Here is a 26,333-nt window from a genome sequence, read left to right as displayed (position 1 = left end):
GTCAGATCAATTCAGGTCCTTGAAACCAGCTGAGAACCAGTGGCTTACAGTGCATTGCTCATACATTACAAATTACAAATGAGTGCAATAGCTACTGAATAAAGGCCTCTATTCTCTCACAGTGTAGACTAGAGAGATTAGTCCACACAGGACTAGTGAGAGCGGATTACCATGATACCAAAAAGGGCTATGCTTTCATTGAAAGATAACCCCATATCAAATCTCCCATAAGCTCATATTTGCTCTGGTTAGGGGTGGTTTAAATACAGGGACTTTTTTGACATGTTGCCTATGTTATTTGTATGGCGTGGCTCTGTAGGAGGTGAGCAATCTACACTACAGTATAAGAGGGTCGATCTGTGTGTGTGTCTGAAGTTAATCTCGCAAACCATTGGACCAATCAGTGCCAAATGTCTTATGTACACTGCCAGTTGTAGGCCAGTAGTTTTATATACTTTGAATGTTCTAACTTTAATTTTATAATAGGAGTTAATGGGGCTCGGATAGGGTCTGAAACTTTCCCAGATATAGTCATACGTCAAAGATGTCAACTGAAGTCAAAGGCACATGAAGCCTGAGATTCACATTGGAGCAAAGTTTTTTTTTTAACCTGTGTCGAAGGTTAAGGTATTTATCTAGAATCATTAATGATTTGGCAAAATTACAACTTACATTTTTTAAATGATAATGAAGCAATTGGTATTAGAATTCATAATGTTAGTTTTAAACAGTTTTATGTGCCTTTCTATGATATCAGAATTATTCAGATCATGTTGTCAATCACAGAAATGTAAATTGACTTATATATATTATGCAAAACAAACAAATAACCAAGAAAAAAAACAAAATGTCCACCCATAAGGCATTCCAAGGAATAGAGGTGCTTCTGAGTTCATGATCAGCACCTCTAGTATTTATGCAGTCTCTAGGCCAGTGAGTGAACAGAGAGCTGCCTGGGCCTGAGGTTATGAGATAAGGGGACACACTGAATGATGGACAACACTTCTCTGTCATTCCTCAAAACACAGGACAAAGTTTTCTTTTCCCTTTTTTTTTACAGTACAAAGTTTTTCAAGGCACAAAAGACAACTCCAGAAGCAAACAAAAATTGTACAGAAATAGTTTCAACAAACAAATGTATAACGGAGAGTTGATCAGTAATGTGATCACTTATTAAACAATCTACAATTTGCATTCTTATCGTAACATTAATTTAGCAATTAAAGCACAGCACAACAAGGTAATAAGACCAACCGTGAGTAGATTTAAGCGCCAGTCTCAGCAGACTCAATTCTGCTTTTATACATAAAAAACATGCAGTGCTCAGAACATGTAGTTTACAAATGGTTGGCTGCAAAAAATAAAATGTACTATATACACTGACACCATAAATGGCGCAAGTCCATTTTTACACTCTCAGTGTTAAATTCACACTCTGGATTTTAGTGTGCACCTCTGTCCATATAGTGTTGGAGAACTTCAAGGAGCCGTGAGAGGTGGCGGTTGTATAGCTGGTCACAGACACATGCAGCAGAGGAAGCTGACTCTGGGATGGGCAGGGTACATAAGGGAGATAGAATCTCTCTCTCCTCTCTTGCCAGCCGCTCGCATGCTGATGCAACCTTGGCAACTGAGGTGAGAAGAAAAGTCAAAGTGAGGAGAGACGGGAATTCAAAGGAGATGCACAGCAGCCAAAGAGCACCTGTCGTGCTGACCTATTTCTACCGTCAATGCCACGTGATAGTTCTACACCGCTGCTCTCTCTGGCTTGACTGAGCGAGACTGCTTGCTCTGTAAGGTGTCTTGGAAGTTTCCCGGCTTCCAAGAGACAGCAGGCAGTCTGTCCTCGTGACTGTTATTTTTTTATGTGACTGCAGAAAATCAACTCACATGAAAGATAAGATAGTGAAAGGAAGAAGACTACAGTAGTTCTTACCATGATAAGCTGCCTCTCTTTACTCTGTGGCTCCATCGCGGGCCTAGATCCTCACAATCATAATATCCGAATCAGAACGCAGCCTAGAGGAAAGAATGACAAAAAAATATATGCTGTAAATACAATACTTTTTTTTTTTTTGCCATTTTGGAATGTTTTTGGAAAAACATTTCACACTAGGTTGAAAGGGGTTAAGTCTGTCCTTGGGTTTTATAAATATTTAACTAATGAAAAGTATTAATAACAGCTTGTGATGTGATTACATTGGAACATTTTTGTCCATTTCCTGAAAATGTAAAGGTTTGGACATACAAGGTTTCTGCCTGACACCAATGATATACTGTTCTGTATACATATAGATTATCACTCAGGCATTCGCCATTGCTTGAGCTTATCCAACACGAGGGCAGGCATATGAACCCAAGGCGTTAGGCGAGGGCAGATGGAGCTGTATCCGACACTGGAGAATGAAGGCAGCAATGAATGGCAAATTGTTTATTACACACCCATATCTAATCACGAAAAAAAGACACTTGGAGTTGATAGGTTAACATTAATGTCATTTAACCCATTAAGACCTGGAACTGTGTCATTTTTTGATTTGAGCTAAAAAGCATTATTTTACACTTTGGGCTATTCAAAGATAGCAGATATACAAGCTCATAGCGAGTGCCGCGCTACGAGCTTGTAAAAACATATCATTTTGGGGGTCCTGAAAAAGATTGAGCACCACTGATATAGAAACATACGTTTTTCAGAATGCTGTTGGGATTTAGGAGACATGTAGAATTGGCTTCAGGTCTAAATGGGTTAAGACATTAGGGAAGTTAAGATAGTCAAAGAAACAGTGCCCTCAATACCCTCACACCTGTCGAACTACTTCTCCAAAGTGAGTGACACCCACAGCCACAACACTAGAGGGAGCGACCATGTTCTGGTACAACCCAAATTCAGAGGAAACATGGGAAATGCCCTGACGCCATCCATTAATCCATTTAGACCTGTTGTAACCTATACGCTGTTATAACAACACTCCCTGCTGACAGGTGCCGCCCCCAGCCCGTAGGATTACGTGCAGTGCCAATTATCACCATCCCCGGCCGGCGGACCACCTGAGCGCCTGTCATGTTCCTTTTGAGCAATGAGGTCGCTTGCAGTGCCAGTTGAGTCAGGTGGCACTTTAGTTGTGCTGGACAGCTGTCATATAACTCCTATGCAAATAATGGCTAAGTATATGATACATTTACATAAATATCATGTGTAATTCTTATTTTCTGCACTGTTCCACACTGAAAGCTAAGGACTTGAAGGTAAGTGGATACAATGACGCATGAAGGTACAAGCTCCACCGATGACCATATAGGAAGGAAGGTAGGGTACTACTTACGCTCCTTCATCTCTCAATAAGGTCAGGAACTTGCTAACTCTATATTCAGCATCGATCTGAAAGACAAAAAGACAGCAGTTGTTTTTAACAATAGAAAAATGGATGTTCACAGGACAGAATAACAGAGTAAGTAGAAATATCTCAGTAATTTGACGTGGCGGCATTGCAGCTTCCTAGAATTCATATGTCAGTCTGAAGACAAGGGGGCGGGGGGGGTATGAAGTAACTTATGTAACAGCTGGAGTTAAGACATGATAACTGCATCATATTGTAGTTATCATCCCTGGAGAAGGCTTGAGGTGATAAATACCTGTGTATATATATAGAGATCGACTGTAGTGCGGTCCATTGGAAGGCTGTTCTCACAAATAGTTTCCCTGCGCTTTACAGTGTGGAGGGGGGCAACGAATTACGTAATTGCATAGTGAGTTTTGCAAGCTATGAATGTATTGACCCTGACAATGGCGTGAATTGTTTGTGAGCTATGAATGTATTGGACCCTGACCATGGCGAGAATGGTTTGTGAGCTATGATTTGTTTTGGACCCAGATACTCCACAAATCATGGCCAAAACCACACTGTTTTCATGCCAGCTAACTGATGACTGGTTGTTCTGACCGAGATAGAATCTGATGACTAACGAGAATGCTGGACCAGAAAGGCTAGAGCTAGGAACAGGAAGGAAGGCTGTCAGACCTCACTCGCTTTCTTACCTGTACAGCCATTTCAATGAGCATGAGAAGCTTCTTAATGCCAATCGACAGCCTCTGGCCCTTGACGGCCGTGGCAATGCAGGCCCTCTCCTTCTCTTGGAAGCTGCCCAGCAGCTGTAGGGAGCAGAGACAACAGAGACAGGAACATGTTAGCAAAGTGAATACTGTTATTAGAAGCCAAATAATCCCTGGTTTATGCATGCTGTGTGGCTATCTAATATCTATGAGAAAGAGGGAGAGAGAAAGAAAGAAAGAAAGAAAGAAAGAAAGAGTGTGTGTGTGTGTGTGTGTGTGTGTGTGTGTGTGTGTGTGTGTGTGTGTGTGTGTGTGTGTGTGTGTGTGTGTGTGTGTGTGTGTGCGTGTGTGTGTGTGTGTGTGTGTGTGTGTGTGTGTGTGTGTGTGTGCGCGTGTGAGGTCACCTCCAGGGCTTCTACCAGCTGCTCTCCTCTGGAGATGTTGGGAATGTGGATGGTGGTGCTGAAGGCATCCAGCATCTCCATCTCCTGCAAGACGTCTTTACGACTGGTGGTGCCAATGATAAGCAGCTTACGACCCTGAAGGAAACATTGTATGAATCAAGGTTTTCTTTTTTTTTTACCTAGCACTGGTCGATGAAGAAGGAACCACATGCCATTCAATATGGTTCCAGTTTTCTAAAGTTCCTGAATCCAATCATTCACCAATATACAATGTTCTGTAAGTCCCTTTATTTAATAAATACAAACTGACGACAACAACATTTTGACAGAGAAGAGAAGAGAAGAGAAGAGAAGAGAAGAGAAGAGAAGAGAAGAGAAGAGAAGAGAAGAGAAGAGAAGAGAAGAGAAGAGAAGAGAAGAGAGCGAGGGGTGGGCAGGAGTGGGGGGGATTATCGTGTCCGGCTGCCTCGTGGGCACCGCTTTAGAACATCAGAGGGGCATTGCAGCCAGGCATTCAACCATCCAACTCACAAGAGGCCCCACGCCATTTCTAATGGACATACAGTAGAGCCATATACTGGGCTATACTCTCATTCACAAAACCCTTTTAACAGAACAGGGTTAAAAATAGGCTCTTATGCACACACACACACACACACACGAGAAATGGGTCTCTCCACCACCAACATTCAAGTCGGCGAACAATGGACCTAAAACATGGAGCTAATACACTCACATACACAGGGGTGCACATAACTGGTGCGCAGGTGCGCATGCGCACCCAAAATAAAAAATGCGCACCACATCAGGCGACGCGAGGCGCTTTTGCGCACCAACAGCTGGGACAGGAATTTCCAAGCTTTTATTTTTTAGCAAAAATAAAAAATAAAAGCCTGGAGATCGAGGCTAGGAATTTACTTCCTGAAGCCACACTCACACAATGACTCTAAAGCACCCGTCGGCCCCATGTACAGCCATTATAGGCACAGGGGTAGAGATATGACTCGCGTCGCCTCGCATCGCCTTGCATTGCCTTGCTGCGTGCACGCAGCCAGCAGCGGCTGTTAGAGGCACTCGTCACCGATGATGAACGCACCGTAATGGTGCAAAATATGCCGTGAACGTCCCAGTCTGGCGGATAAAATCAGCGCAGCAGCACAGGGCACCAACCTTGGGGGCTTTATCTAACAGCGTGAGAAAAAAAACGGCGAAAATCGGCGGAATTTAGAAGCAGAGCGTCCTTTTTTTCTCCCCCCCCCCCCACCGTTGACAAAACTGTCCGGTGGGCACCGTGCTGAACCCCCCCCCCCCCCCCCCCGTTGACAAAACTGTCCGGGCTGAACCCCCCCCCCCCCCCCCCCCGTTGACAAAACGGGACGGGCGCCATGCGCACCAAGTCACATGTCCAGGTGCTCTTCTGCGTACCAGACCTAAAAAGTTATGTGCACCCCTGCACATACACAGGCCTTTGCAGCTCCTGTGAATAGGCTGTGCTGTGGAGATCAGGGAGGTCTGCTGCCCTCTTTCTGCCTCCACTGGAACAGCAACATTACAGTGAGTACAGCAGACATGAAGGAGATATGAATGATCATATGTGGCTGTGGCTTTACCTTTGGAGGAGGTTTCTTCAGCAGAACCAGCAGGGCTTGCAGGACCAGGTTGGAGAAACGAGGGCCGATCGGCACATAGTCTGGAAGTACATTAAACAAAGATATTGAACATTTGGGGAATTTTGATTGACCCCCTTTCCTTGCAATGAGAAACCCTGCAAAAGGATATGGCTTTAGATTTGACACATTGGCTGAATGACCTTTAACTGCCAGATCAATTTAATATTTCAAAGACAAGGGAAAATGTTTTACTATAAATATTTTCTCTCTTTTCTAAAGTTAAATTGGGATTTCTGAGCAACTTCGATATTAAACAGGGATCCACAGATAGACCAAAGACAAGGATGATCTCCATCTGAAAGACAAATACCAGGGGTTTGAGCATTCATTCAGTTTCTGTAAAACATACACGCTGATGCCAAGAGCTGTGCTAGAAGTGTGTTTAACTGAATGAAAACTAGAACCTTACCCAACAAGCGCTCAATGTCATCCACCACAACACAGCTCAGCTGGGACTTGTAGGCATCTTCAAATATCTGTCACGGACAAAACAAAGTAAGGTCAGGGACAGAGAAAAACATTGGGGATTGTGCATGTGTGGTAGGCACTTGTCTGCATGATCTAAAACCATTGTTCTGTGATTTAAGTGATGTAAGGAGTCTCTTAAATAGCATTCTAGGAATTTGGCCTTCAAACAGGCTACCATGCAAATGAACCCACCCATACATAGCTTTCTTAGACATAGCTGAAGACTTTGTTGTTCCTACAATAAATTAGGTGATTGTGTTATTTCACAATATATATAACAATTGCAACTGAACAGATTATTCTATACTTCCATGATCATAACACCAGAGGCAGCTCCACTGATCATGTTCAACCCAGATTTGGCACAAACAAGGGAATGAACTCTTTCTCATGCTATACAACAAAAATGTGGAATGCCCTACCCAAAGGAGTAAAGGAGTGTAAAACCCTACTCACTTTCAAAACTGCCCTAAAGAATCACCTTGAGGAGGCTGCAATTCCAAACTGGCCCGTCAAAGTCTTAACCTACCCTCCACCCCCCTCCCCTCCTCCTAAAACTGTCTATTGTACATATTTCTTGTTTTTCATACCAGTAACCTGTAAGCTGATTGTATGACGTTCTGTATAGTAGTGTATATTTGTATGTCTTCTTAAATGTCATCATGATTTGAGTGCACAGGGATCTCATTTTAAATAAGCCAAGTGCTTTTATGAGCGATCCAGTTTAGAGGACCTTGTATTGTGAATTGTACTTCCATGTACTTTACCATGTCTTTCTAAATAAAGTATTCAATCAATCAATCAAAACATCAAACCTTCAAGGCAATGAAAAAATAAACTGACATACTTTTACTCACATTCAACACATTATGTAGAATGGGCAGTGATATAAGCTGATGTACTCCACTTTTATTTTGTCTTCATTGAGAGACTTTAGAGGCTGAAAGAAGACAGTGGAAGGGAGATACAGGAAGCTAGCAGGATTCCATCCTGCACAGTAAAATCCTCAGTGTTAATTTGAGTCCCACAGCGTAAGGCTCTACACTCTCAGTTAAATGAACACAGAGGATTTTACTATGTGGGGAAGTAAGTGTGAGGATTGGAGGTGCAGGTTTCAACCACTGAACCATTAGCAGGTGCCAGGGCATCACCTTTTTGATGGCCTGACATTTGGCGATCTCAGAGTGTCCTATCATCGTGTCTGGAGAGCAGATCTTGATGAAAGGGAACTGTGAGTCTTCAGCGATCTTGGCGGCCAGGGCTGTTTTCCCACTGTTAGGAGGACCTAATAACAGAAGGGACACATGTACTGTGACAGTCAAATTGATGTCTGTACTCGCTGAAAGCTATTTTTTACGGCATGGCTCAGAAGGAGGCTAGCCATCTGTGTTTGTCTGTTGGTCTGTCCGGGGCTCGCAAACCGCTGGACCGATGAGCGCCAAATTCCTTGTGAGCATTGCCAGTAGGCCATGGAAGTACCTCCATGCATTTATTTAATACGTTTCATGTTTTAAATATTTAACTTTAATTTCATAATGGAAGTTAATGACAGTCAGATCGGACTGAAACCATGGCCAAACATGGAGCATATGCCACAGATACCCGTATGTCACATAGATGACTAATATCATAGACTGGCCACATGAAGTCTGATATCATGTCATGAAGCCATGCCTTTATTAGACCCTGTCTTGTTATTATAAGGTTTATGGCATTGGCACGGTTTCTCAATGTTGGGTTCGAGAATTTGGTTCAAGTTGTACACTCTCCGTTAAATTAATACACTACACAGTTAGGTTACAATGTTAAGAAGAGTTTACAGTGTAGATTGGGGTCCCAGAGATAAGGAATGGTGTCAAATGTGGGTCCTTGGCATATTGTATATCAAAACTGTGGAACCATGAAATTAAAATGTTTGAGAATCAGTTGTTTATGGCAATACAAAACAGGATACAACACCATGCATGTAGTATAAGGTTCTTGTGTTATGCTTGGTTGGTGTGTATGTGCGTGTGCGTGTGTGTGTGTGTGTGTGTGTGTGTGTGTGTGTGTGTGTGTCTGTGTGTATTCCCTACCCTCCAGCAGTACAGAGACGAGTGGTGTGCGGTCGCTGTTCTTGGTCTGCTGCACCAGCAGCACTCCGTCGTCCAGCACTGCAGACACTGGGTCTCCCCATCGGATGATTCCGTTCATGATGTAACTGGCATAGTCCTCCTGGTTCGTACCGAATGCCTGGAGCCACATTACACACATATCATTACATACAATTATAACGTGATGTAATCGGCATAGTCCTCCTGGTTCATACCGAATGCCCGGTGCAACATGATTCACAGTACCGTACATACCATTATATGACATTAGATAAAGGCCCAAATGGAATTGATTTTTTTTATGTTATTTCTTTAATCCCTAGTTTGGAAGACTGACAGAAAGAGAGAGAGCTGTAGAACTTACAGGTTTGATGTCGTTGTTCAGTGAAGCCAGGAAGTCATTTCTGTCTACTTGCAGCTTCTCTGCCTTTTCCATGTCCACCTCCACTGTGGTACTTGCCTACATGACACACACATGCACACACGTTTAGAATGCAAATTAGTTACTTATATAAGTTACTGAATTCATTGCTGTAGATCAGTGGTTCCCAAACTTTTGGGGGTCCCCAGATGATTAGCTTAATGTGCAATATTGTTTTCTCACTATATGATTATTTGGGGGGGGGGGGGGGGGGGTCGCAGCCTAAAAAGTTTGGGAACCCTTGCTGTATATGAGCTCTGTGAACTACTCATACATTCAAAAGACTGTCGACTCCTTCAGAATCTATGTGTGGCAAAGAGTACCAGAGGAGGGAGAGTGCAAACGCTTGGTGGTAAAGCCTGTGTCCGTCAAATGTCAGCAGCAACTTCGCTTGCGTGTAAGAATGAGTGTGTGTGGTCAGAACACTTAACAGATGACTACCTCCTCACTCAAGACTGCCTGTGTGGATTTTAACCTGCTAACCTGACACACACAGCTCCACAATAACAAGCCTTTATCCAGCCTACACATACAGTATATAGAACGTTGGCCATGGTCGGACCTGTTAAAATGCCCCCTATACATTTGTATAGGTGGGGTGGTTTCAACCCCCCCCCCCCCCCCCCCCAGCAACAAAAGCATACAAAACAAAACTCTCAGTGATAACTGAAGTGTTAAACATTACTTCAATTAACACTTTTTATTCAGAATAATCCTTGATTCTGCGGGCCAAAATCCTTGATTTTGCACTGAAATGGACGGGTTTTTGTTGTTTTATGCTTTGAATTTGCGAAATATGCGAAACGTTACGAAAAGTTGCAAAATATGTGAAAAGTTGCAAAATATGAAAAAGGTGATTCTTCTCCCACACCCTGTTCTAACTAGGCTACTACTGAATGAAAAAGAACCATTGACTTCCTATGATAAACAAGCATACAAGAAGCAAGCTACAACACAGAAAGTGCTGGTAATGTTTTAGTTATTTTTTATTTTCTCAACTTAAGCATTCCTCACAAAAGTCACAAAATTGACTAAAATAAAATAATACAGTCCATCTGTTATGCTACAATAATATTTTCAAAGACACAGAGTTGAAACTGAGTAACTGTTGAACATCAACATCAAAATATAATGAGGCAAACCTATGTTTTACATAATTGCTGTTGGGCAGAAACCTTGTAAATACATGTTTAAGCTTTTCATGTATTTTTGGTAAATTAAGGCTCTACTCGATCATTCAAGAGTGTCACACAAAAGCAGTGAAAATATACGATCTGCAAGCATGTCGCATTGCGTTGTGAGCTTGTAGATCGGCTATTTTCACTATTTTAAAATGTTTTTACAATAATATAAAAGGAACGGTTGTGGACATACAAAGTTTCAACCCAACAGCAATGATATAAGAAAATGTGATCAGCATGAAAGCTGACAGTATGCCAAAGTATGCAAAACTTAAGTCATTAAGTAACTCATGTACTGTACTCCTGCTCCCAAGTATTTCGCTTGAAGCTGGTGAAATCCTGGAATGGCTCCACCATTGATTACTCTTTCATTCAGGAATTTCCTCATCGCAGGATGGTCGCTCTTAGAGAGTGGAATGTTGACAGCAATACAGGTGGCGACCCAGGTCTCACAAATCTAACAAGAAAAAAATATTTTTACTATTGGGCTGTTTTATTTATTTTCTCTCTCTCTCTGACACAGCTAAATGTTACATCTCTTTGTCCCATTCAGTCATCACAATTCAATATTATGACATGTATTGTAAAAGCACACACACACACACACACAGAACTAGCCATGGTTCACATGACGCTCGTCTGTCACAAGACGAGCGTCATGTGAACCATGGCTAAACCTGTCACTAACGGTTAAAACCCTTTCCCATTCAATTAAACACATTCAATGTATTTATTGTAAAAGCAATTGGGCTTTAATCACACACACACACACACACACACACACACACACACACACTTCTCCGTCTCATTCTGTTTTCATTTACTCTTTCATTATCTAACCAGCTCCAATATTGTAGACCAGTGGTTTTCAACCTTTTTTTCGCATCAAGGACCCCCAAATTGACAAATATTAGCCCAGGGACCCCCATTTGAAAAGATATGCCAGGGACTCAACCATTTAGATTTCTTGGGGGTCCCAATCTACACTGAATCACCATCATCAGTGTTCATTTAACTCTGAGTGTACAAATTTGTACACTCTCAGAGTTACAGACATATAAGGGTCGATTTGGTTGCTAATTATTCATTTGGCTGGGGACCCCCTGGAACCCCCTCAAGGACCACTGGTTGAAACCCCCTGTTGTAGACTACTCACCTCGTTTCTTGCAGTCCTCGTGAGAGTCGTAACGGTTTTGGAGGTTGATGCCTCGGTGGACGTGACATGTTTGGCTTGTTTCTTCTTGTCCGCAGCGGCAGAAAGCATTTTCGAATGTTTCGCGCTAGCAAAGTGGGTCGTCACCGTCGATTTTCTCTTGTGCTCCAACACACTGTTGCACGGGGAGCAGAAGAGTTTCCCCCCACTTTCGTGCAAGACATCGGGGTACTGGTTTGCCCGGTCTCGAGCAGAAATGTTCGTCGGTAAATGAGATGGATTAGATTTTTTCATCTTAAGTGTTCTCTCTCGTAGATCCACACACGTTCTTCACGCTACGGTGTTGTTTACCTTCTGTTAACGCGCGGGCCGATGACGTCGCGAGTCGCATATGAATTACATCACCACTTCGCGTCAAATTAACTTGCAATTATTTTTTTCATCTTTATGCGGAAAAATGCTGGGATTGTGAATATGTACCCTTTTTGAAAAAAATTAAATGGACCCCCACATAATCTGCGCCATGTGGCTGATTATGCAATGAATTATGCTATCGCATCAAGTTTTTCTGGACTTGTGACTGGTGGATCAATGTGAGCCTTTCATTTCATTTTCTCCTTCAAAAACCTTGTAAAAAGTCCAAGCCTAATATCAGGGGAAAAAAAACTATGAAATCTATAAAATAAAATTGGGGAGCCAGCCCCCCAACCCCCTAAAATACATAGAAATCTATGCATTTTGGAACCGTCTTACACCGTCTTACGTCTTACACCTGCATTACACGTATATTAATGTACCATACAAGTCATATTAATACCATAATCACAAGGAAATGCTATGCTTCAGCCATACACCACCCATATATTGTGTAGGTCTAAGTATGTTTTGCAGTTTGAAATTGGCAATTGTTTCCAAAATATGAAAAAGTTAATAAAATAATAATGCTTTGGAAAATTGTATGAAATAATGTAATGTAAAGTATGCATGATTTGAACCTGCTAAATGCACCCTTCAACTTATTGTTTGTGCCATAATTATATCCACAAGTTTTATAGGAATAGTTGAAATTAGGCCTTAAATGTCAAATGTTCACGCATGTTCAAATCATGTATACTTTACCTTATTTCAGACCATTTTCTAAAGCATAGTCCTACAGGCTTCTCAGGTGCCCACTCTTTTAAAAACAAAACGCTTTGATTTAATTGACATAATTTCACATACCATGTTAGCCTCTGGGGTCGCTTGGCTGACAAGGAACTGTGTCAGTGCTCCCTGACTTCTATGTGCTGCTTGCTTCTCACTTTACTGTATGTTGTTTACATCATGGATTATACTGTGGCTAATAACTGAAAAAGTTCGCCTTGTACGCTACATAATCTTTTGTCACACTTTCCAGCCACCCTTATTTTGATCAGTTCTATATTAGGACGTCTCAGTCTTTAGTTTTTTCTTTAGACATCAACTTATGTTCTGAGCCGGTAGTACTACTGTCGCATTGTCATGCTTGCAGGTTTGTTGTGGTTTGAATGGAGGCAGGGTGTGGCAGGGATGGGATCGTATCTTAGCATGAAAGCGATAGCTCTCATTGGTCGTGTCATGAGTAAATGAGCCAATGAGCTGCTGAGCACATTCTCAAGACACCAGATGCAGACTAGCACGGCTCACTGACAGTCACACAGCAACGAGAGGGGGACAGGAGTGGGAGGAGGAAAGCAGAATTACTGCAATGTCTCAAATAAATTGCCCTGTCCCCGACCTTAAAATATGGAACAAAGTGCGTCCCGCATCAGTTCAATACGGGACGCATCTTTTAGTTTCCAATTACGGGACGATTCCGTATTTAACGGGATGGGTGGTAACCCTAACTGTACTTTCTGTGCTTTTTGTTTTGCAAACTGTTAATAAATCAATCAATCAATGACCTTGATGTGTCTGTTCATGGCCGTGGACTGGGCAGCCCTGACCAGGCCCTCCAGCTCAGCACCGCTGTAGTTCTTGGTCTCCGTGGCCAGCTCCTCGATGTTCACGTCGCCCGCCAGCAGGTTGTGCGTGCGCATCTTGGTTGTGTGGATGTTGAGGATCTGGACGCGTCCCTTCTCATCTGGCAGGCCTAGGGAGGATGAGGAAGAGGAAGAAGGAGTTGGCTACTTCGAACTGTATGCCAAAACAGTGTATAACAATGTATACAAGGGATTCTTTCACTGTGTCTTGAAGAGACACATTTGGCATTTGAAAATATCCTCTGAACAGACATTGGTCTAAATATTACATACACATGATATAGATGTAACACTGTGGGCAATGGGCATACTTACCTATCTCCATCTTCACCTCCAATCGACCAGGTCTCAGTAGCGCCTCATCTATCAGGTCAGGTCTGTTGGTCATTCCTGATGGACACAAGGAGAATGATAGAGGGATGGAGAGAGGAGAGTAGAAAAACAGTTCAGCTAGATATTCAGGCATGATAGCTACTTTCTCTAAATTCAGAAAACACTGAAAATGACTGTCCGCCAGGCCGGAATGGCCGGGGGCGGGAGATTATGTTTTCACCCCTGTGTCTGTGTTTGTCTCTCTACAGCTAATCTCGGCCACTGCTGGACCACTGGGAATGCGTGTGAAACTTTCACGCGCCTTCCCAGTAGGCCATGAAAGAAGTTCTGACCCAAATGTTTCAGAACAACCTCACATGTAGCTCCCATATAGGCCATATTATTTATACATACACACACACACACAGTATATACTATATATTATGTATAATTACCGATGACCAGGATGTTGTTGAGCTGCTCCACTCCATCTATCTTGGAGAGTAGCTGGTTGACCACTGTGTCATGGACCCCTGTGCTGCCGGCCATGCTGCCACGCTGCTTGCAGATGGCGTCGATCTCGTCGAAGATGATGATGTGAAGGCCGCTGTTGGCGCCCAGCTACGGCACGCAGAGAGGAGTGGAAATCGGGTGGAAAATGGGTAATTGTGGCGGAAGAAAAAATGTCAGTGATTAAATATCTCTCTCACTGAACAAAATACATAATTAAAAACAAACATTAGCATAGAGCAATGTGTAAATGCGTATTATTCATATCAGACACAGATGGCTGGATAGAAATGTACCCAGAAATGTATAGTATATAGATCATGAACATAGACCAGATCACAATAAAGTTAAAAAAAAAGAGACATTTACTCTTTTGACTGCCAGCCCTTACATCAACTACGGTGATGCCTGATTTATACTTGCTCTTGTTGTGGTATAATGATGCTCTACAAGCTCACAATGTGTTGTGCTGTGACGCGTTGCAAGCTTGTAGATCTGCTATTTTCTGTGCATGACATGGAGCGTCTGTGTGTGTCTGTGTGTACATCTGCATGGCAGGTCTCACCCTCTTCTGCTCATCCTCTGCGTCTGCAAACAGTTTTCTGATGTTGGCCTCGGACTCTCCCACGTATTTGTTGAGGACCTCGGGGCCATTAACGATCTTTGGCTCGCGGGCGTTGAGCATCGTGCCTATCTGGCGTGCCATCAGGGTTTTACCACAGCCTGGGGGTCCATACAACAGGATCCCCTTCACGTGCTTACAGCCTGGAGGGGGCATACACAGACAAGTCTATAAGACTGCCTCTGAAGAGTTTTCAACTTGTGGGACAAAACCAAGAGGCTTTGTTTATTTCTCAGGGAGAAATGTACAGCAAACTAGAAAATAACTTAATTAAAATTCTTAAACCCAAAAAAAACAGGAAAGCATCTGTGTGCAAAACTTTGCCAGGGGTCCCTGGCACAACACATTTTCAGATGGGGGTCCCAATTCAGGGGTCCTTGGCACGAAAACAATTGAGAACTACTGATTTAGAAAGCATTTGTAGAAAGCATTTGTAGAATCGGCCTCAGGTCTTAATGGGTTAAGTGCAGCATCAAACACTGCTACATTTGCATGGTTTGGCATTGTTCTTGCTTCACCTTATAAGAGTACAGGGGAGACAAGGTGAGAGGGCAAAGCACCCATCAGTCAGTCTCACACACACACACACACACACACACACACACACGCACACACGCACACACACACGCACACACACACACACACACACACACACACACACACCGAGCATTACACAAGAACGTTATCCTGGTTTGGATTGCCATAAGCCACCGATTCTCACAGATTTTCATTTCATGGACCCCCAGTTTGATATACAATATGACACGGACCCACATTTGATACCATTTCTTATCTCTGGGACCCCAATCTGTAAACTGCAAATTCTTCTTAACATTGTAAACAGTGTAATTTAACTGTGAACTGTATTCATTTAACGGAGAGTGTACAACTGGAACCAACACACATACACAGGACCCCATCTTCTGCGGCCGGCACTAGAACAGATTTTAGCGTATTGTGCACGCACCAGCATATCTTCCTCAGAATCCTCACTGATTCAAACAATAACGGCTTTATCAAAAGGTATTATTCAAAGTCATGTGTGTCGTAATATTGATGTGGGGATTTGGGCGCTAGTTGAGCACTCCAGCGACTTCTGTTTATTTCATCTGGTTCCAGAAGATCTGATTGACTGATACCAATCCCCTAAAACGCTCACTTGTCAACTCGGCCCTGTCCAAACCTAAATGTGTGCTGAAACACAGGCTTCCAAGAAAAAGGGGAAACATTCTTTATTTGGATCTTTAGAAGTAAGTAAATGTATTCTGCTAATAACGTCCACCAGCATGGGCTATTTAATGTCTCTATTGTTGTGGGCGGCTTGGGTCTGCAAAGTTGCCAGTTCGAATCTCAGGAACAACCCCCAAAATGCACAAGAGCAAGGCTCTTAACATTCCATCAGCTTCAATGGCCAGTGGTTGGAAGCTGAAGCCTGCAGCTGTACCAACTGGCTTCCAGGTGTGTGTAACTGTACTGGTTTGAAGCACAACATTGCTGCATTTAAGCTCTGTCAACCTTTCTTGTATTAAGTGTGTTTGAATCCGGCTCAGGTCCTGTTTCGAACTGTCACCTCCTCTCACTAGTCTCTCCTTGCCGTTTCTCTCCACTCTACTGTCTGTATAAAGCATAAAAAGGCTTTAAAACAGACAGAATCTAGCTCACCCATCTGTTCCACGATATCCGGAGGAAACACTCTGGAGGCAAAAGCTCGGCGGAAGATAGCAGAGAATTCCTTGTCCAGGCCTCCAATGCCCATCCGCTCAAAGTTCCAGTCTGGGTTGATGATGGACTGACGAGATTCCCTGGTCTTAGCCTTCCCTGGAAAAAACACAAAAACAGCAAATTAAAAACTAATTGGAGTTAAATAATGAAAAATGTACACATACATATATTTTTCTGTTCTCCATTTCAGGCATGCATTTTTCTCTTTTATTAGATGAAATACAAATCAAAATGTTTTGCATATACATAAAACATGTTACAAAACATGAATGTCAAGTGGACATCTATTGCTACACTGTTACTGTACAAGTGTACATGAAGACAAGTGGATAAGCGAAACTTAGTTGCTTGCTGCCCCCTTGTGGTTTTATTAGGAAAGACAGTCATCAGAAGGAACTGTCAAAGCTGCAGTTAGCAGGGCTGTTCTCCTTGAACTGTATATAAAACATATTTTCCTTCATTCATTAAGCAGGTGACAGCCAGGCCTAATAGTTTTACAACTGAGTTGAGTGACTTCTCATAAATGGAAGCATCCATCAACATAGCCAACCACCTCATGGTCAAAGCACCCTATTTATATTTCTGCATGAGAATAACTCAAGTCCTTTCAACTCCTGATGTGTGATTTTCCATTCCTGAAGTGCTGTGTATGCTTGGTTTGTTTTTGACACTCACCAACCAGGTTTAGCGACGAGCTCTCTGCCTTCTCGAAAACCACCTGGCTGTTGCCCAGCAATAAACCAGTCGCAATCTGAATCAGATGACAAAACGTGGAAATTATGGCTTGTGTTTAATGGAAATTGCATAGATACATTCATTTTCATTCAAGTATTTTAAGTCCATGTCCTTGGGGACAGCTAATTATTTCCCTACTATAAATAGGGCTAACAAGGGGAGACTACCTTTTGTTTCTTGCTGGAGGCAATCGCATTCACTTCCTTGAGGATGCTGGGGTCCAAGGCCTCAATGTCCTTTATCAGCAAGCCAAACAGCTTATCACAGAAGCTAAACACTAACTACAATCAAACAGAACAAGTATAAACAACAACAATTGGAGATAAGCATTAGCAAGGATTCCATGAATCCCTGTAACTGCTATAAGAGTGATACTCATATGCACCTGATACTTGATATGATACCTAAAACACTGGGTAAATATGGGATGAGGCCTTTTTTTCTTTACCATATTATAGTACAAAAAACAGAAAAGTTATACATTTGCTTCAGATATATTCAGACAAGTTATCAATTTGAACAATCTTACAAGTTCTCTTTAAAGTGGAAAATACTTCCACTAACAGAATTGATACGTTATTTTCATAATCTTAGATAATTATATTTCTAATATGATCAACTTTGATCTGAATCTTTGACATGACTGAGATACATATCCTTGAGTCTCAGTACTGAATGTGAGGCGTGTGAGCTCAAAAGTGTTTTTTGCAAGCCATGGAGATGTTTCAGTGGTAGACTTCCCAGTAGTCCCCAGTACCTGCTGGTCAGTGCTGAAGGCCTGGTTATTGAAGTGCTGTATGAATTCAGCGGCCATCTTGTCGGAGTCGTAAGGGTTGCTGTCCACACTCTTCTTCTGCAGGAAGTCAATCTCCACCATCATGGTGCCCACACAATGTCTGGACTTGTCAAAATTGTAGTTGGTCACTGCAGAGTGGAAGAGGCAATGGATGGTGAATTTGGTTAAGACAACATCAGCCCTCCTCAACTTGGATCATTATAGCGTCTCTGGTGTGATTACTGCTATTAGAATCATATCGCACAGCTTGTTCATAAGTCATTAGTACATTTTGTGACGCTTTCCAAAATAACTCATGTCTCTTTGGCCTGTTGGTATAATGATTGTTCACTTCCACAGTGTGTGACTCCAGGTGTTGAAATGCCTTCAAACACTGTTAACTAAAACAAGTCTCTAATTGGGTTATGTAAAAACAACTGGAATTGGTGCTGGGGTCATGTCAGAGACAGAAGAGTAGCAAGTAGCTGCCTGCAGAGTGCGACGGAATTTTGGTACACATAGCTTCTCTAAAAGAAAGTCTGTCTTGTCTTCATACACTGTGCTCCGTGTTCAGACAGCCAACGGTTCGACTCGATGTCTATTATGGAAATGAGCCATAAGTGTCTCAGTGGTGGTCTGGGATTGTTTTATGTTCTGCCTCTTACATGATGGAAGGCTTAGAACCGTGCTAATTACAACTGAAACACTGGACCATTAACCGGCATACTGTACACGTTTAGCTGCATACTCAAAGACAGGCGCTGTATGCTAAAAAGAACAAAATAAAATGATAAAAAAGAAGCCTATTTCATTGTCACTTAGGATTAGCAGGTAGTCTTCAAAGCAGGTATGAGAAGGCTCTGTCAAAAATGAAAATGTAAGCTACCATGAAGACATTAATTTTCTTATCAAGTGGGTTGCATGTACGTTTATCCCTTTCTCACTTTACATTACATAATGGGGCCTGTCATTGTGGCCATTGGGCTTCAAGGGCTGAGCTGTTATATCAAAGAAATGGCAAAGAAAAGGCTTTCTCATCCCCTGACACCCAGTCAATCTTTAAGAAAGATGTGTAGTGTTACCAGATAGTGACATAATTACACCATTCGTTCCAGTGCCGGATCAATCATGTCCACTTCACCCCCGCAACATCTAAGTAAGTAATGGCTAACTCCCCCACATGAGTATGTCATTAATAACCTGCCGGATAGCAGCACCTGTAGCCAGCACTACAGAGAGAGAGATATCACATCTAGCAATAGATACATATAAGACATGGTTCAAAATGAACAGGGCTTGGGGCAAAATGCCTTTAAAACTTGACTATATGATGTATATGGATGAATTAACATGATGTTATCAAATAGTATAAAAATGATTAAAATGAATGTAACTGAAAGTGGTTTGGTTGATTGTTGAGTGTGCTATGGAAATCTTTGGTCTTCAGTGAACTGAAATGCTAAAATCTTTCAATACAATTGTCCAAGCATCATATTTTGTCCCTTTTCTGGGTATGTCAGTCATAATATAGCTCACGACCTAATGCAGAGAGTGTCTATAGGGGCAGGACTTCCGTCGTATGTATTTCCCCCGTAAAATCTTTTTTGACCAATCACAACATTTGTTTCATTCACGGAGAATGTAAACAGATTTGTAAAGCCTCAACGTCATTTCCTTGGGCGGTACTTCAGCCAAATTATTTTCTTGTGATGGGGATCCTATTATTTTTAAGAGATGAGCTAGTAAGCACTGATCATTAGGGATGATGACAATAAATAACAGTCATTACTGGATGCTGAAAGGAGAGTGATTCCAGGAGTAATGAGACAAGTCCTTCTACACATACGTACATGAGCCATCATAGCTGTTAAGAGATGCTACCAGTCTTTCTTTACCCCTTTTACAAATGCTATGCTTTCTTAACATTATATAGACAGGTGAGAGTGCCTGTATGTATAACAAGTTAACTGAATAACAGAATAGTGGTTTCGACCAGATTCCTTTTGACAAAGATATGGGGTTTACATTGATTGGACCATGTAAACATGATCTGCTACTCTGCCTGTAGCCCAGAAACCTAATATCTCCATTGGCCCTTGGCTGAGCAGTAGATGTTTGCATTCTCAATATCGTATCTATCTATCTGTATGTCACAGGATGATTCAAATGAATCTGTTGGCATCTTTCGATCACAATTAACCGTTGCATCACCCTGCCCTATCACTGAAAACAGTGCCTTGAGAGACAACAGATTCGTAGTTCCACAGATGACATTGTCTCTTACCTTCAACCTCCTGACCAATGGACAGGCCTGCCCATTTTCTCTGGAATGCAAAACGATAAGCAATAGATTCAAACACACAGGGTTCCGTTTCTCTTTGCATGGAGTTCTAGCTATGAACGGACACAGGCAACAGCGATGCTAAAGTATTTTTTTTGCAACAAGGTACTGGCATATCTCAAATAGCACAGCTATCATATTTTATAACTGACATAAAGCACTAGGGAGTTTTTCCACAAACACAGCAGTGTAACGTTCCTCTGTAGCATGGTCTTATTTCAAACATATCTTATACAGCAGGTTGAAACTTTAGGGTTGGGCGATATTGATAGATTAAAATATGATGATATTTCTAACCAAATACGTCAATATCGATAGTGTAACTATATTTTGGATATAACTATTCAGCTTTTAGAAGATTTACATGCAAGACATTTTTGTAAAAGGATCATTAGTTATTTGGATATGACGTCCAAACAGGTGGCCATTCGTTGCTCATTTCCCTCCGTAGAACAGTCTAATAAATTCAGGAAATTGTATCACTTTACTGTAATGCAGGTGTTAAGACCAGGCAAATACAACATTCAAGCTATATCACAATATTTCAACAACCATTTCCCAATCCCAGACAATATCTGTCTCATATCACAATATTGATATATATCAACTTATCACCAAGCTCAACATTGTTTTTAAGTACTTGGTAATGGGGCACCATTCGTGCCTGGTATCTCAACTAATCAACAACTAACCGATCAAATTTACCTTGTGAACCCTTCAAGTGTTCAAGCTGTTGTAGAATAAGACCGCTAGGAGGAGGTTACTGTAGTACCTGTGTGGCGCTGAGACTGTCACGGTTTATAGACAGAGGAGGAATGGCTAGAGACAGGCAAGGCCAAAGTGGAAAAAGCAGTGACAGACAGATTGAGACAAACAGAGAGAAAGGTGCATGCAGAGGGGCTCTCACAGAAAGAATTACCCCGACCATACCAGCTCAGTACAGTGACATGTTGGCAATTCTATTTAACCGGTTGCTAAACCATTCTCCCTTCATATTCTGCACACTCCCCATTTCTGCTAAAATGTTTTTTATCTTTACTTTTACCCTTCAAAAATAATTATATCCAGTATTATCTTGTTATATATTGTTATTGTTAGCACAATCTGCGTCACACCAACATTTCGCTGCTTATACTTGTATGAGTGAAAACATAAACCTGCTTGAATCTTGCAGAAAGCATCAGTTCAAATATCCAAGGTTATAAGGTTGGAATGAGGAACAAGCTCAGATAGAAAACGCAACCAAATCCTGAGTGTCAATTTAACTCAGTCTGTGAGTCTGAGTGTAAAAACTGACCCTTTTAGGTCACACACAGGAATCTGCTGTGTGCATAGAACTAAAAGGTTATGTTACCACTTATGGCAATTCTAACCACCCCAAATGTTGTTGAATGTCTCTATATAGGACATTGGACAACAGCTTGCCAGATCACGCATTGGTACAACCAGATGGTTATTTGGGAGTGCGTGACAGAGGACATCATATGGTACCTGTGGCAGGCTGAAGGCGATGGTTCCTGGGACGACACTGGCGTGCGTCTTCACAGTGAACACATACTTGTGGGTCATGTTGCGCACCGTCACATGTCTGCATTGATGTGGTTTAGAGAGAAAAAGAGAGGATCGGATGCTTTGAGATTGAAAAACACAAACATGGCCAAAAACACAGGCATACACACATGTTTTGTAGAATTTGATTTGATTAGATTTATTTGATAAATGAATGATCAGGATTATATCAGAAGACTTAATTCCATTGCGGTCCAAGAATAAATAATAGCAGCATAGGTGAAGTAACTGATAACACCTGTTATTCTATTATAACATAAAATCACTGTAATAACAACATTCAACAACAAAGACAGTCATAAAACCAATGTACAAGAGAGATGAATAAATAAATAGAACATTAGATTAAAAAACACCTAATACCAGTTAATACGTTCTCAAACCCATGCATGCAGTCAACCAAACTACTGAAGGGGTCTGGTATGAAACACAAGCACATCTAACAATACACACACATTTTTTAAATGGCACTCACTGTTCAAACTGTGGCTCCTTCTCACTCACAACAGCACAGTTGGTCAGCGACAGCTCGTCTGTCGGGCATTTCGCCGCTTGCATAGTCTGGAAATGACAGCGAGAGAACAGACCACATGACTCAATCAACGGCATCTATGTGTGGGTTGCAAGGTGGCTCTGTGGGTCAGGCGTGCTGGAAGTCATTTATTCCAAGGGGGGCTGGGCTGGGCGGGGGACTTGCGCACGCGCGCAAAGCGTGCGTGCCCGATTTTTTTTTCACATTTTGTTCGCCTTTTTTTCACCTTTTTCAGCAAATATTTGATTCCCAAAGTTAAATAAATCATTATTTTAATATATATGTGTGTGTATAGACTTTAAAAATGATACGTATTTTTTTAATTAACAAAAAGAGCAGTGGCCCTTCCCGCGCCACTGCTGTGGGTTACTGCTGCCTCACAGCAACAAGGTCCTGGGTTTGAATCCCACTAGGGGGCAGACTGCGGCCTGTGTGTGGTTTGCATGTTCTCCCTACAGTATGTTCCCACACTGAAAAGACGTGGATGTCAGGGACATACTGTACTCCTGCTAGGGTCTTCCTTGACCAAGATACTGGCATTAGAGCTGAACCTGGTCCAAGGCACTGGAGAACAGCTGCCCCGGCCTGTCCAAGAATTGGTCAACCACTTAAACCCTATACAGTACTTCGATGACCCTTCTTATTCGAGTCCCCCAGGGGTCTATATACCTGTATACTTGGTCCCCTCCTTTTGTAAATAGCCTACTTCTGCTTCTGACAAATATACCTTCTTATTCGAGTCCCCCAGAGGTCTATATACCTGTATACTTGGTCCCCTCCTTTTGTAAATAGCCTACTTCTGCTTCTGACAAATATACCTTCTTATTCGAGTCCCCCAGGGGTCTATATACCTGTATACTTGGTCCCCTCCTTTTGTAAATAGCCTACTTCTGCTTCTGACAAATATACCTTCTTATTTGAGTCCCGCAGAGGTCTATATACCTGTATACTTGGTCCCCTCCTTTTGTAAATAGCCTACTTCTGCTTCTGACAAATATACCTTCTTATTCGAGTCCCCCAGGGGTCTATATACCTGTATACTTGGTCCCCTCCTTTTGTAAATAGCCTACTTCTGCTTCTGACAAATATAATTTCTTGGTTGTAACTTCTGTAAGTATCTGAAGAAATGTGTTCTGCTATGTAGTGAGAATTTAGGGTACAATTTTGAATGATGCAAACCTTTTGTTTATGTAGATTCTTGTGTAGTTCTGTGTGTATTCTTGTGTAGAATTATATTCTTATGTAGTTATTTGTTTGTGACTATACCCTTCGGCCTCCACTCTCTAAAGGCATTGTCTGTAACAGATCAATTGTCTTAAATATTTATAGACAAAGACAGGGATGTTGTGAAAAAGATATAGGAATCTTGGCATTCACCCGGGCCAATCAGTGAAAGAGGCAGGTGGCACATTCTACAAGATGACTAGTACATCACAATTTAATTCAGCATTTTTAGTAACAAACTATCCAATCAACTAGAATCAGCAAATCGGTCCTCTGCAGACAAGAGAACCTGAAAGGAACTTAGGAAGCAGTGGAATCAATTTTACAGAATTTACACTTTAATCAAAAAATATATATCTATATATATATTGCTTGCCCATCACTCTATGCAACTTTGACGCAACACAATAGAGCTCAGCAGTCTCTCAAGGACAGTGGTCTTTTGAGGGAGTAGTCTCACCACCAGGGCCCAGCAACGTCAGACTGCTCACGAAAACATTCCCATTACATTCAGGTTTCCAAGGATATCTCTTTCCAGAGCAACTACAGTGTCTAGAGAGGCTAGAGCAGACCAGAAGTACTGTATATAGTCTTCAGACAAGATCTAATGGCCCATACCATACTGACACTGATTTGGCCAGCTTCTGGGGAATCCTCATGATCCCCATCAACAAACTCCTTTGCAAGCAGCCACATACTAGCCTTGTTCAAAAAAAAAAGAGCCTTAAACTAAGAACCTAAACTAGCTGTGCCAAAACAACACTTGCTTTGTGTTTAATGAAAAGGGAGGCTGTTAGAACACATACAGTAGCCTACTTGCGGACAGGCATGCACACATGTAGTACATATCCACACGCACAGCAGCATCACCTGGCTACTGGCTCTCCTAATTGTAACAGATTACTGTGAATTGCCTCCAAAGCACAGTGGGAAGGGAGAAGTAACTGTGCGTGCATCCATCCTTCAACCCTTCCATTTATGGCATGCTCCCACCAGTTTGGGGGGGGGCTATTAAGTTCATCAACTTGCTCTCTATTAACAAAAACATATCAATCAGTTCAATTACATTGGTTGGGGTAAGTTTAGGAGAGTTCTTGAACTAATATCAAATAAGTAACCTGGTTAATACTATGTTATGCTATATTATATTAATGTTGCTTGACATGTCTGGTAAGGTTTGGTCAAGCTCTAATATGCTGAATGAATATTTGTTTGGTGGAAACATGAAACTTTGCTTTTGTGGACAGTAATGTGCATTAGGAAAATGAAATGGGACCTTCTGCATAATGAGTACTTTTGTACTTTTACTCAAGTACATTTTGAATTCCGGACTTTTACTTAACAGAGTATTTCTCCATTGCAATATTGATACTTTTAATTAAGTAAACAATGTGAATACTTTTTCCACCACTTTGAACATTCCACAACAGAAGTTGGTTCAGGTTCAGTTCAGTCAGACTTCCGGGGGCTTCGTTTTGCCAACTGACTTTTGAATGACGTACGTGGGGAATCTAAATAGTAGTTCAGTCAATGTTGCGTTTTGTGTGCGTGTGTGTGTGTGTAGTTAGGCTTATCAGAAAACGTATTTGGTTCAAATAAACTCACCCGACCAGACATTTTGGTATTTCTTTCCCCCCTCTGGATATATTTAAGTTTAATTTAGCATAAACGTTGGTTTCGGACAGGTCGCTGAACAAACAAACTATACCCTGCAGTTGGTAGTAGAACGTAGCCGGCAGTGTTGCCAAATTGTGCGAGAGAAATAAGCAACCAGGTCTATGAAAACAAGCCCAAAAGAAGCCACATCAGCAGCACTCTAACCATATTGGCTATTTGAAAATAGCCGATCTACAAGGTGTTGTGAGCTTCTAGATCTGCTATTTTCAAAGAAAAGTTAGGAATATTTTCAAATCCACAAAATCTTATGGGGGGGGGGTCCCAGGCCGTGCTTTGCTGTAGGCAAGGTTTGGCGGCCGCCTGGGCCCCACACAGTCAGGGGGCACCATGATTTTTTTTTCCATATAAATATAAAAAATAACAGCTTTCAAATCCAATCCCCAATTCCAAATTCTGCCCCATGTTGGATTTTTTAAGGGCCTCAAACTTCGAGGCCCTTAAAAATGATCACCTCAAGACAATAATCACCCACCCCATAAGTCTTCACCTCAGGCTCAGATACCACATTACCACATGAAAAAGGCTATTTGAACTGAAATCTACATTCTTGCTGCCCCCAGCCCGAGTCAAATTTCTGCAGGTCACACTAAGTAAATAGCGTAACACAGTAGAACACACCACTTTTTGGGGGGTCCTTGAAATGAAAATGTTTGAGAAACACTGGTTTAAACTACATTAGGAAACAAGGCAAATAAGCAACTACACTTTAGAAACAAGCCCAAATAACTGCAACCCGCAACTACCAATATTTACAAGCAACTTTACAGAAAAACAAGCCCAAAGTCGCTTATAATAAACGGACATGGCAACCCTGGTAGCCGGCACATGATCGATGCATGCATTATGATGTCATCACGCACGCAAGGCGTGGTG

At 41.9% G+C, this 26,333-nt stretch overlaps 1 protein-coding gene across 1 annotated transcript; it reads right to left on the bottom strand.

The window, feature by feature from the left end:
• Positions 1-873: 873 nt before the first annotated feature.
• On the bottom strand, positions 874-25,515 carry LOC311060514 (vesicle-fusing ATPase-like). Its single transcript, XM_084078724.1, has 22 exons — positions 25,389-25,515; positions 22,503-22,588; positions 21,950-22,046; positions 20,402-20,441; positions 18,100-18,266; positions 17,510-17,623; positions 17,283-17,358; positions 16,548-16,703; positions 14,829-15,028; positions 14,209-14,374; positions 13,757-13,831; positions 13,364-13,551; positions 9,051-9,146; positions 8,669-8,825; positions 7,745-7,878; positions 6,535-6,601; positions 6,066-6,145; positions 4,456-4,590; positions 4,037-4,150; positions 3,324-3,379; positions 1,937-2,019; positions 874-1,630 (listed from the first exon to the last, which is right to left on the bottom strand). Exons 1-21 carry the CDS (start codon positions 25,398-25,400, stop codon positions 1,980-1,982), a joined length of 2,256 nt encoding a protein of 751 aa, XP_083934850.1. The 5' UTR covers positions 25,401-25,515; the 3' UTR covers positions 874-1,630; positions 1,937-1,979.
• Between the last annotated feature and the right edge of the window lie 818 nt (positions 25,516-26,333).

This window comes from Gymnoscopelus microlampas (assembly GCF_963454915.1).
Source record: "Gymnoscopelus microlampas genome assembly, chromosome: 14".
Classification (NCBI taxonomy): domain Eukaryota; kingdom Metazoa; phylum Chordata; class Actinopteri; order Myctophiformes; family Myctophidae; genus Gymnoscopelus; species Gymnoscopelus microlampas.
The sequence above is the reverse complement of the archived record's forward strand: the minus strand, read 5'-3'. Positions and strand labels throughout refer to the sequence as shown.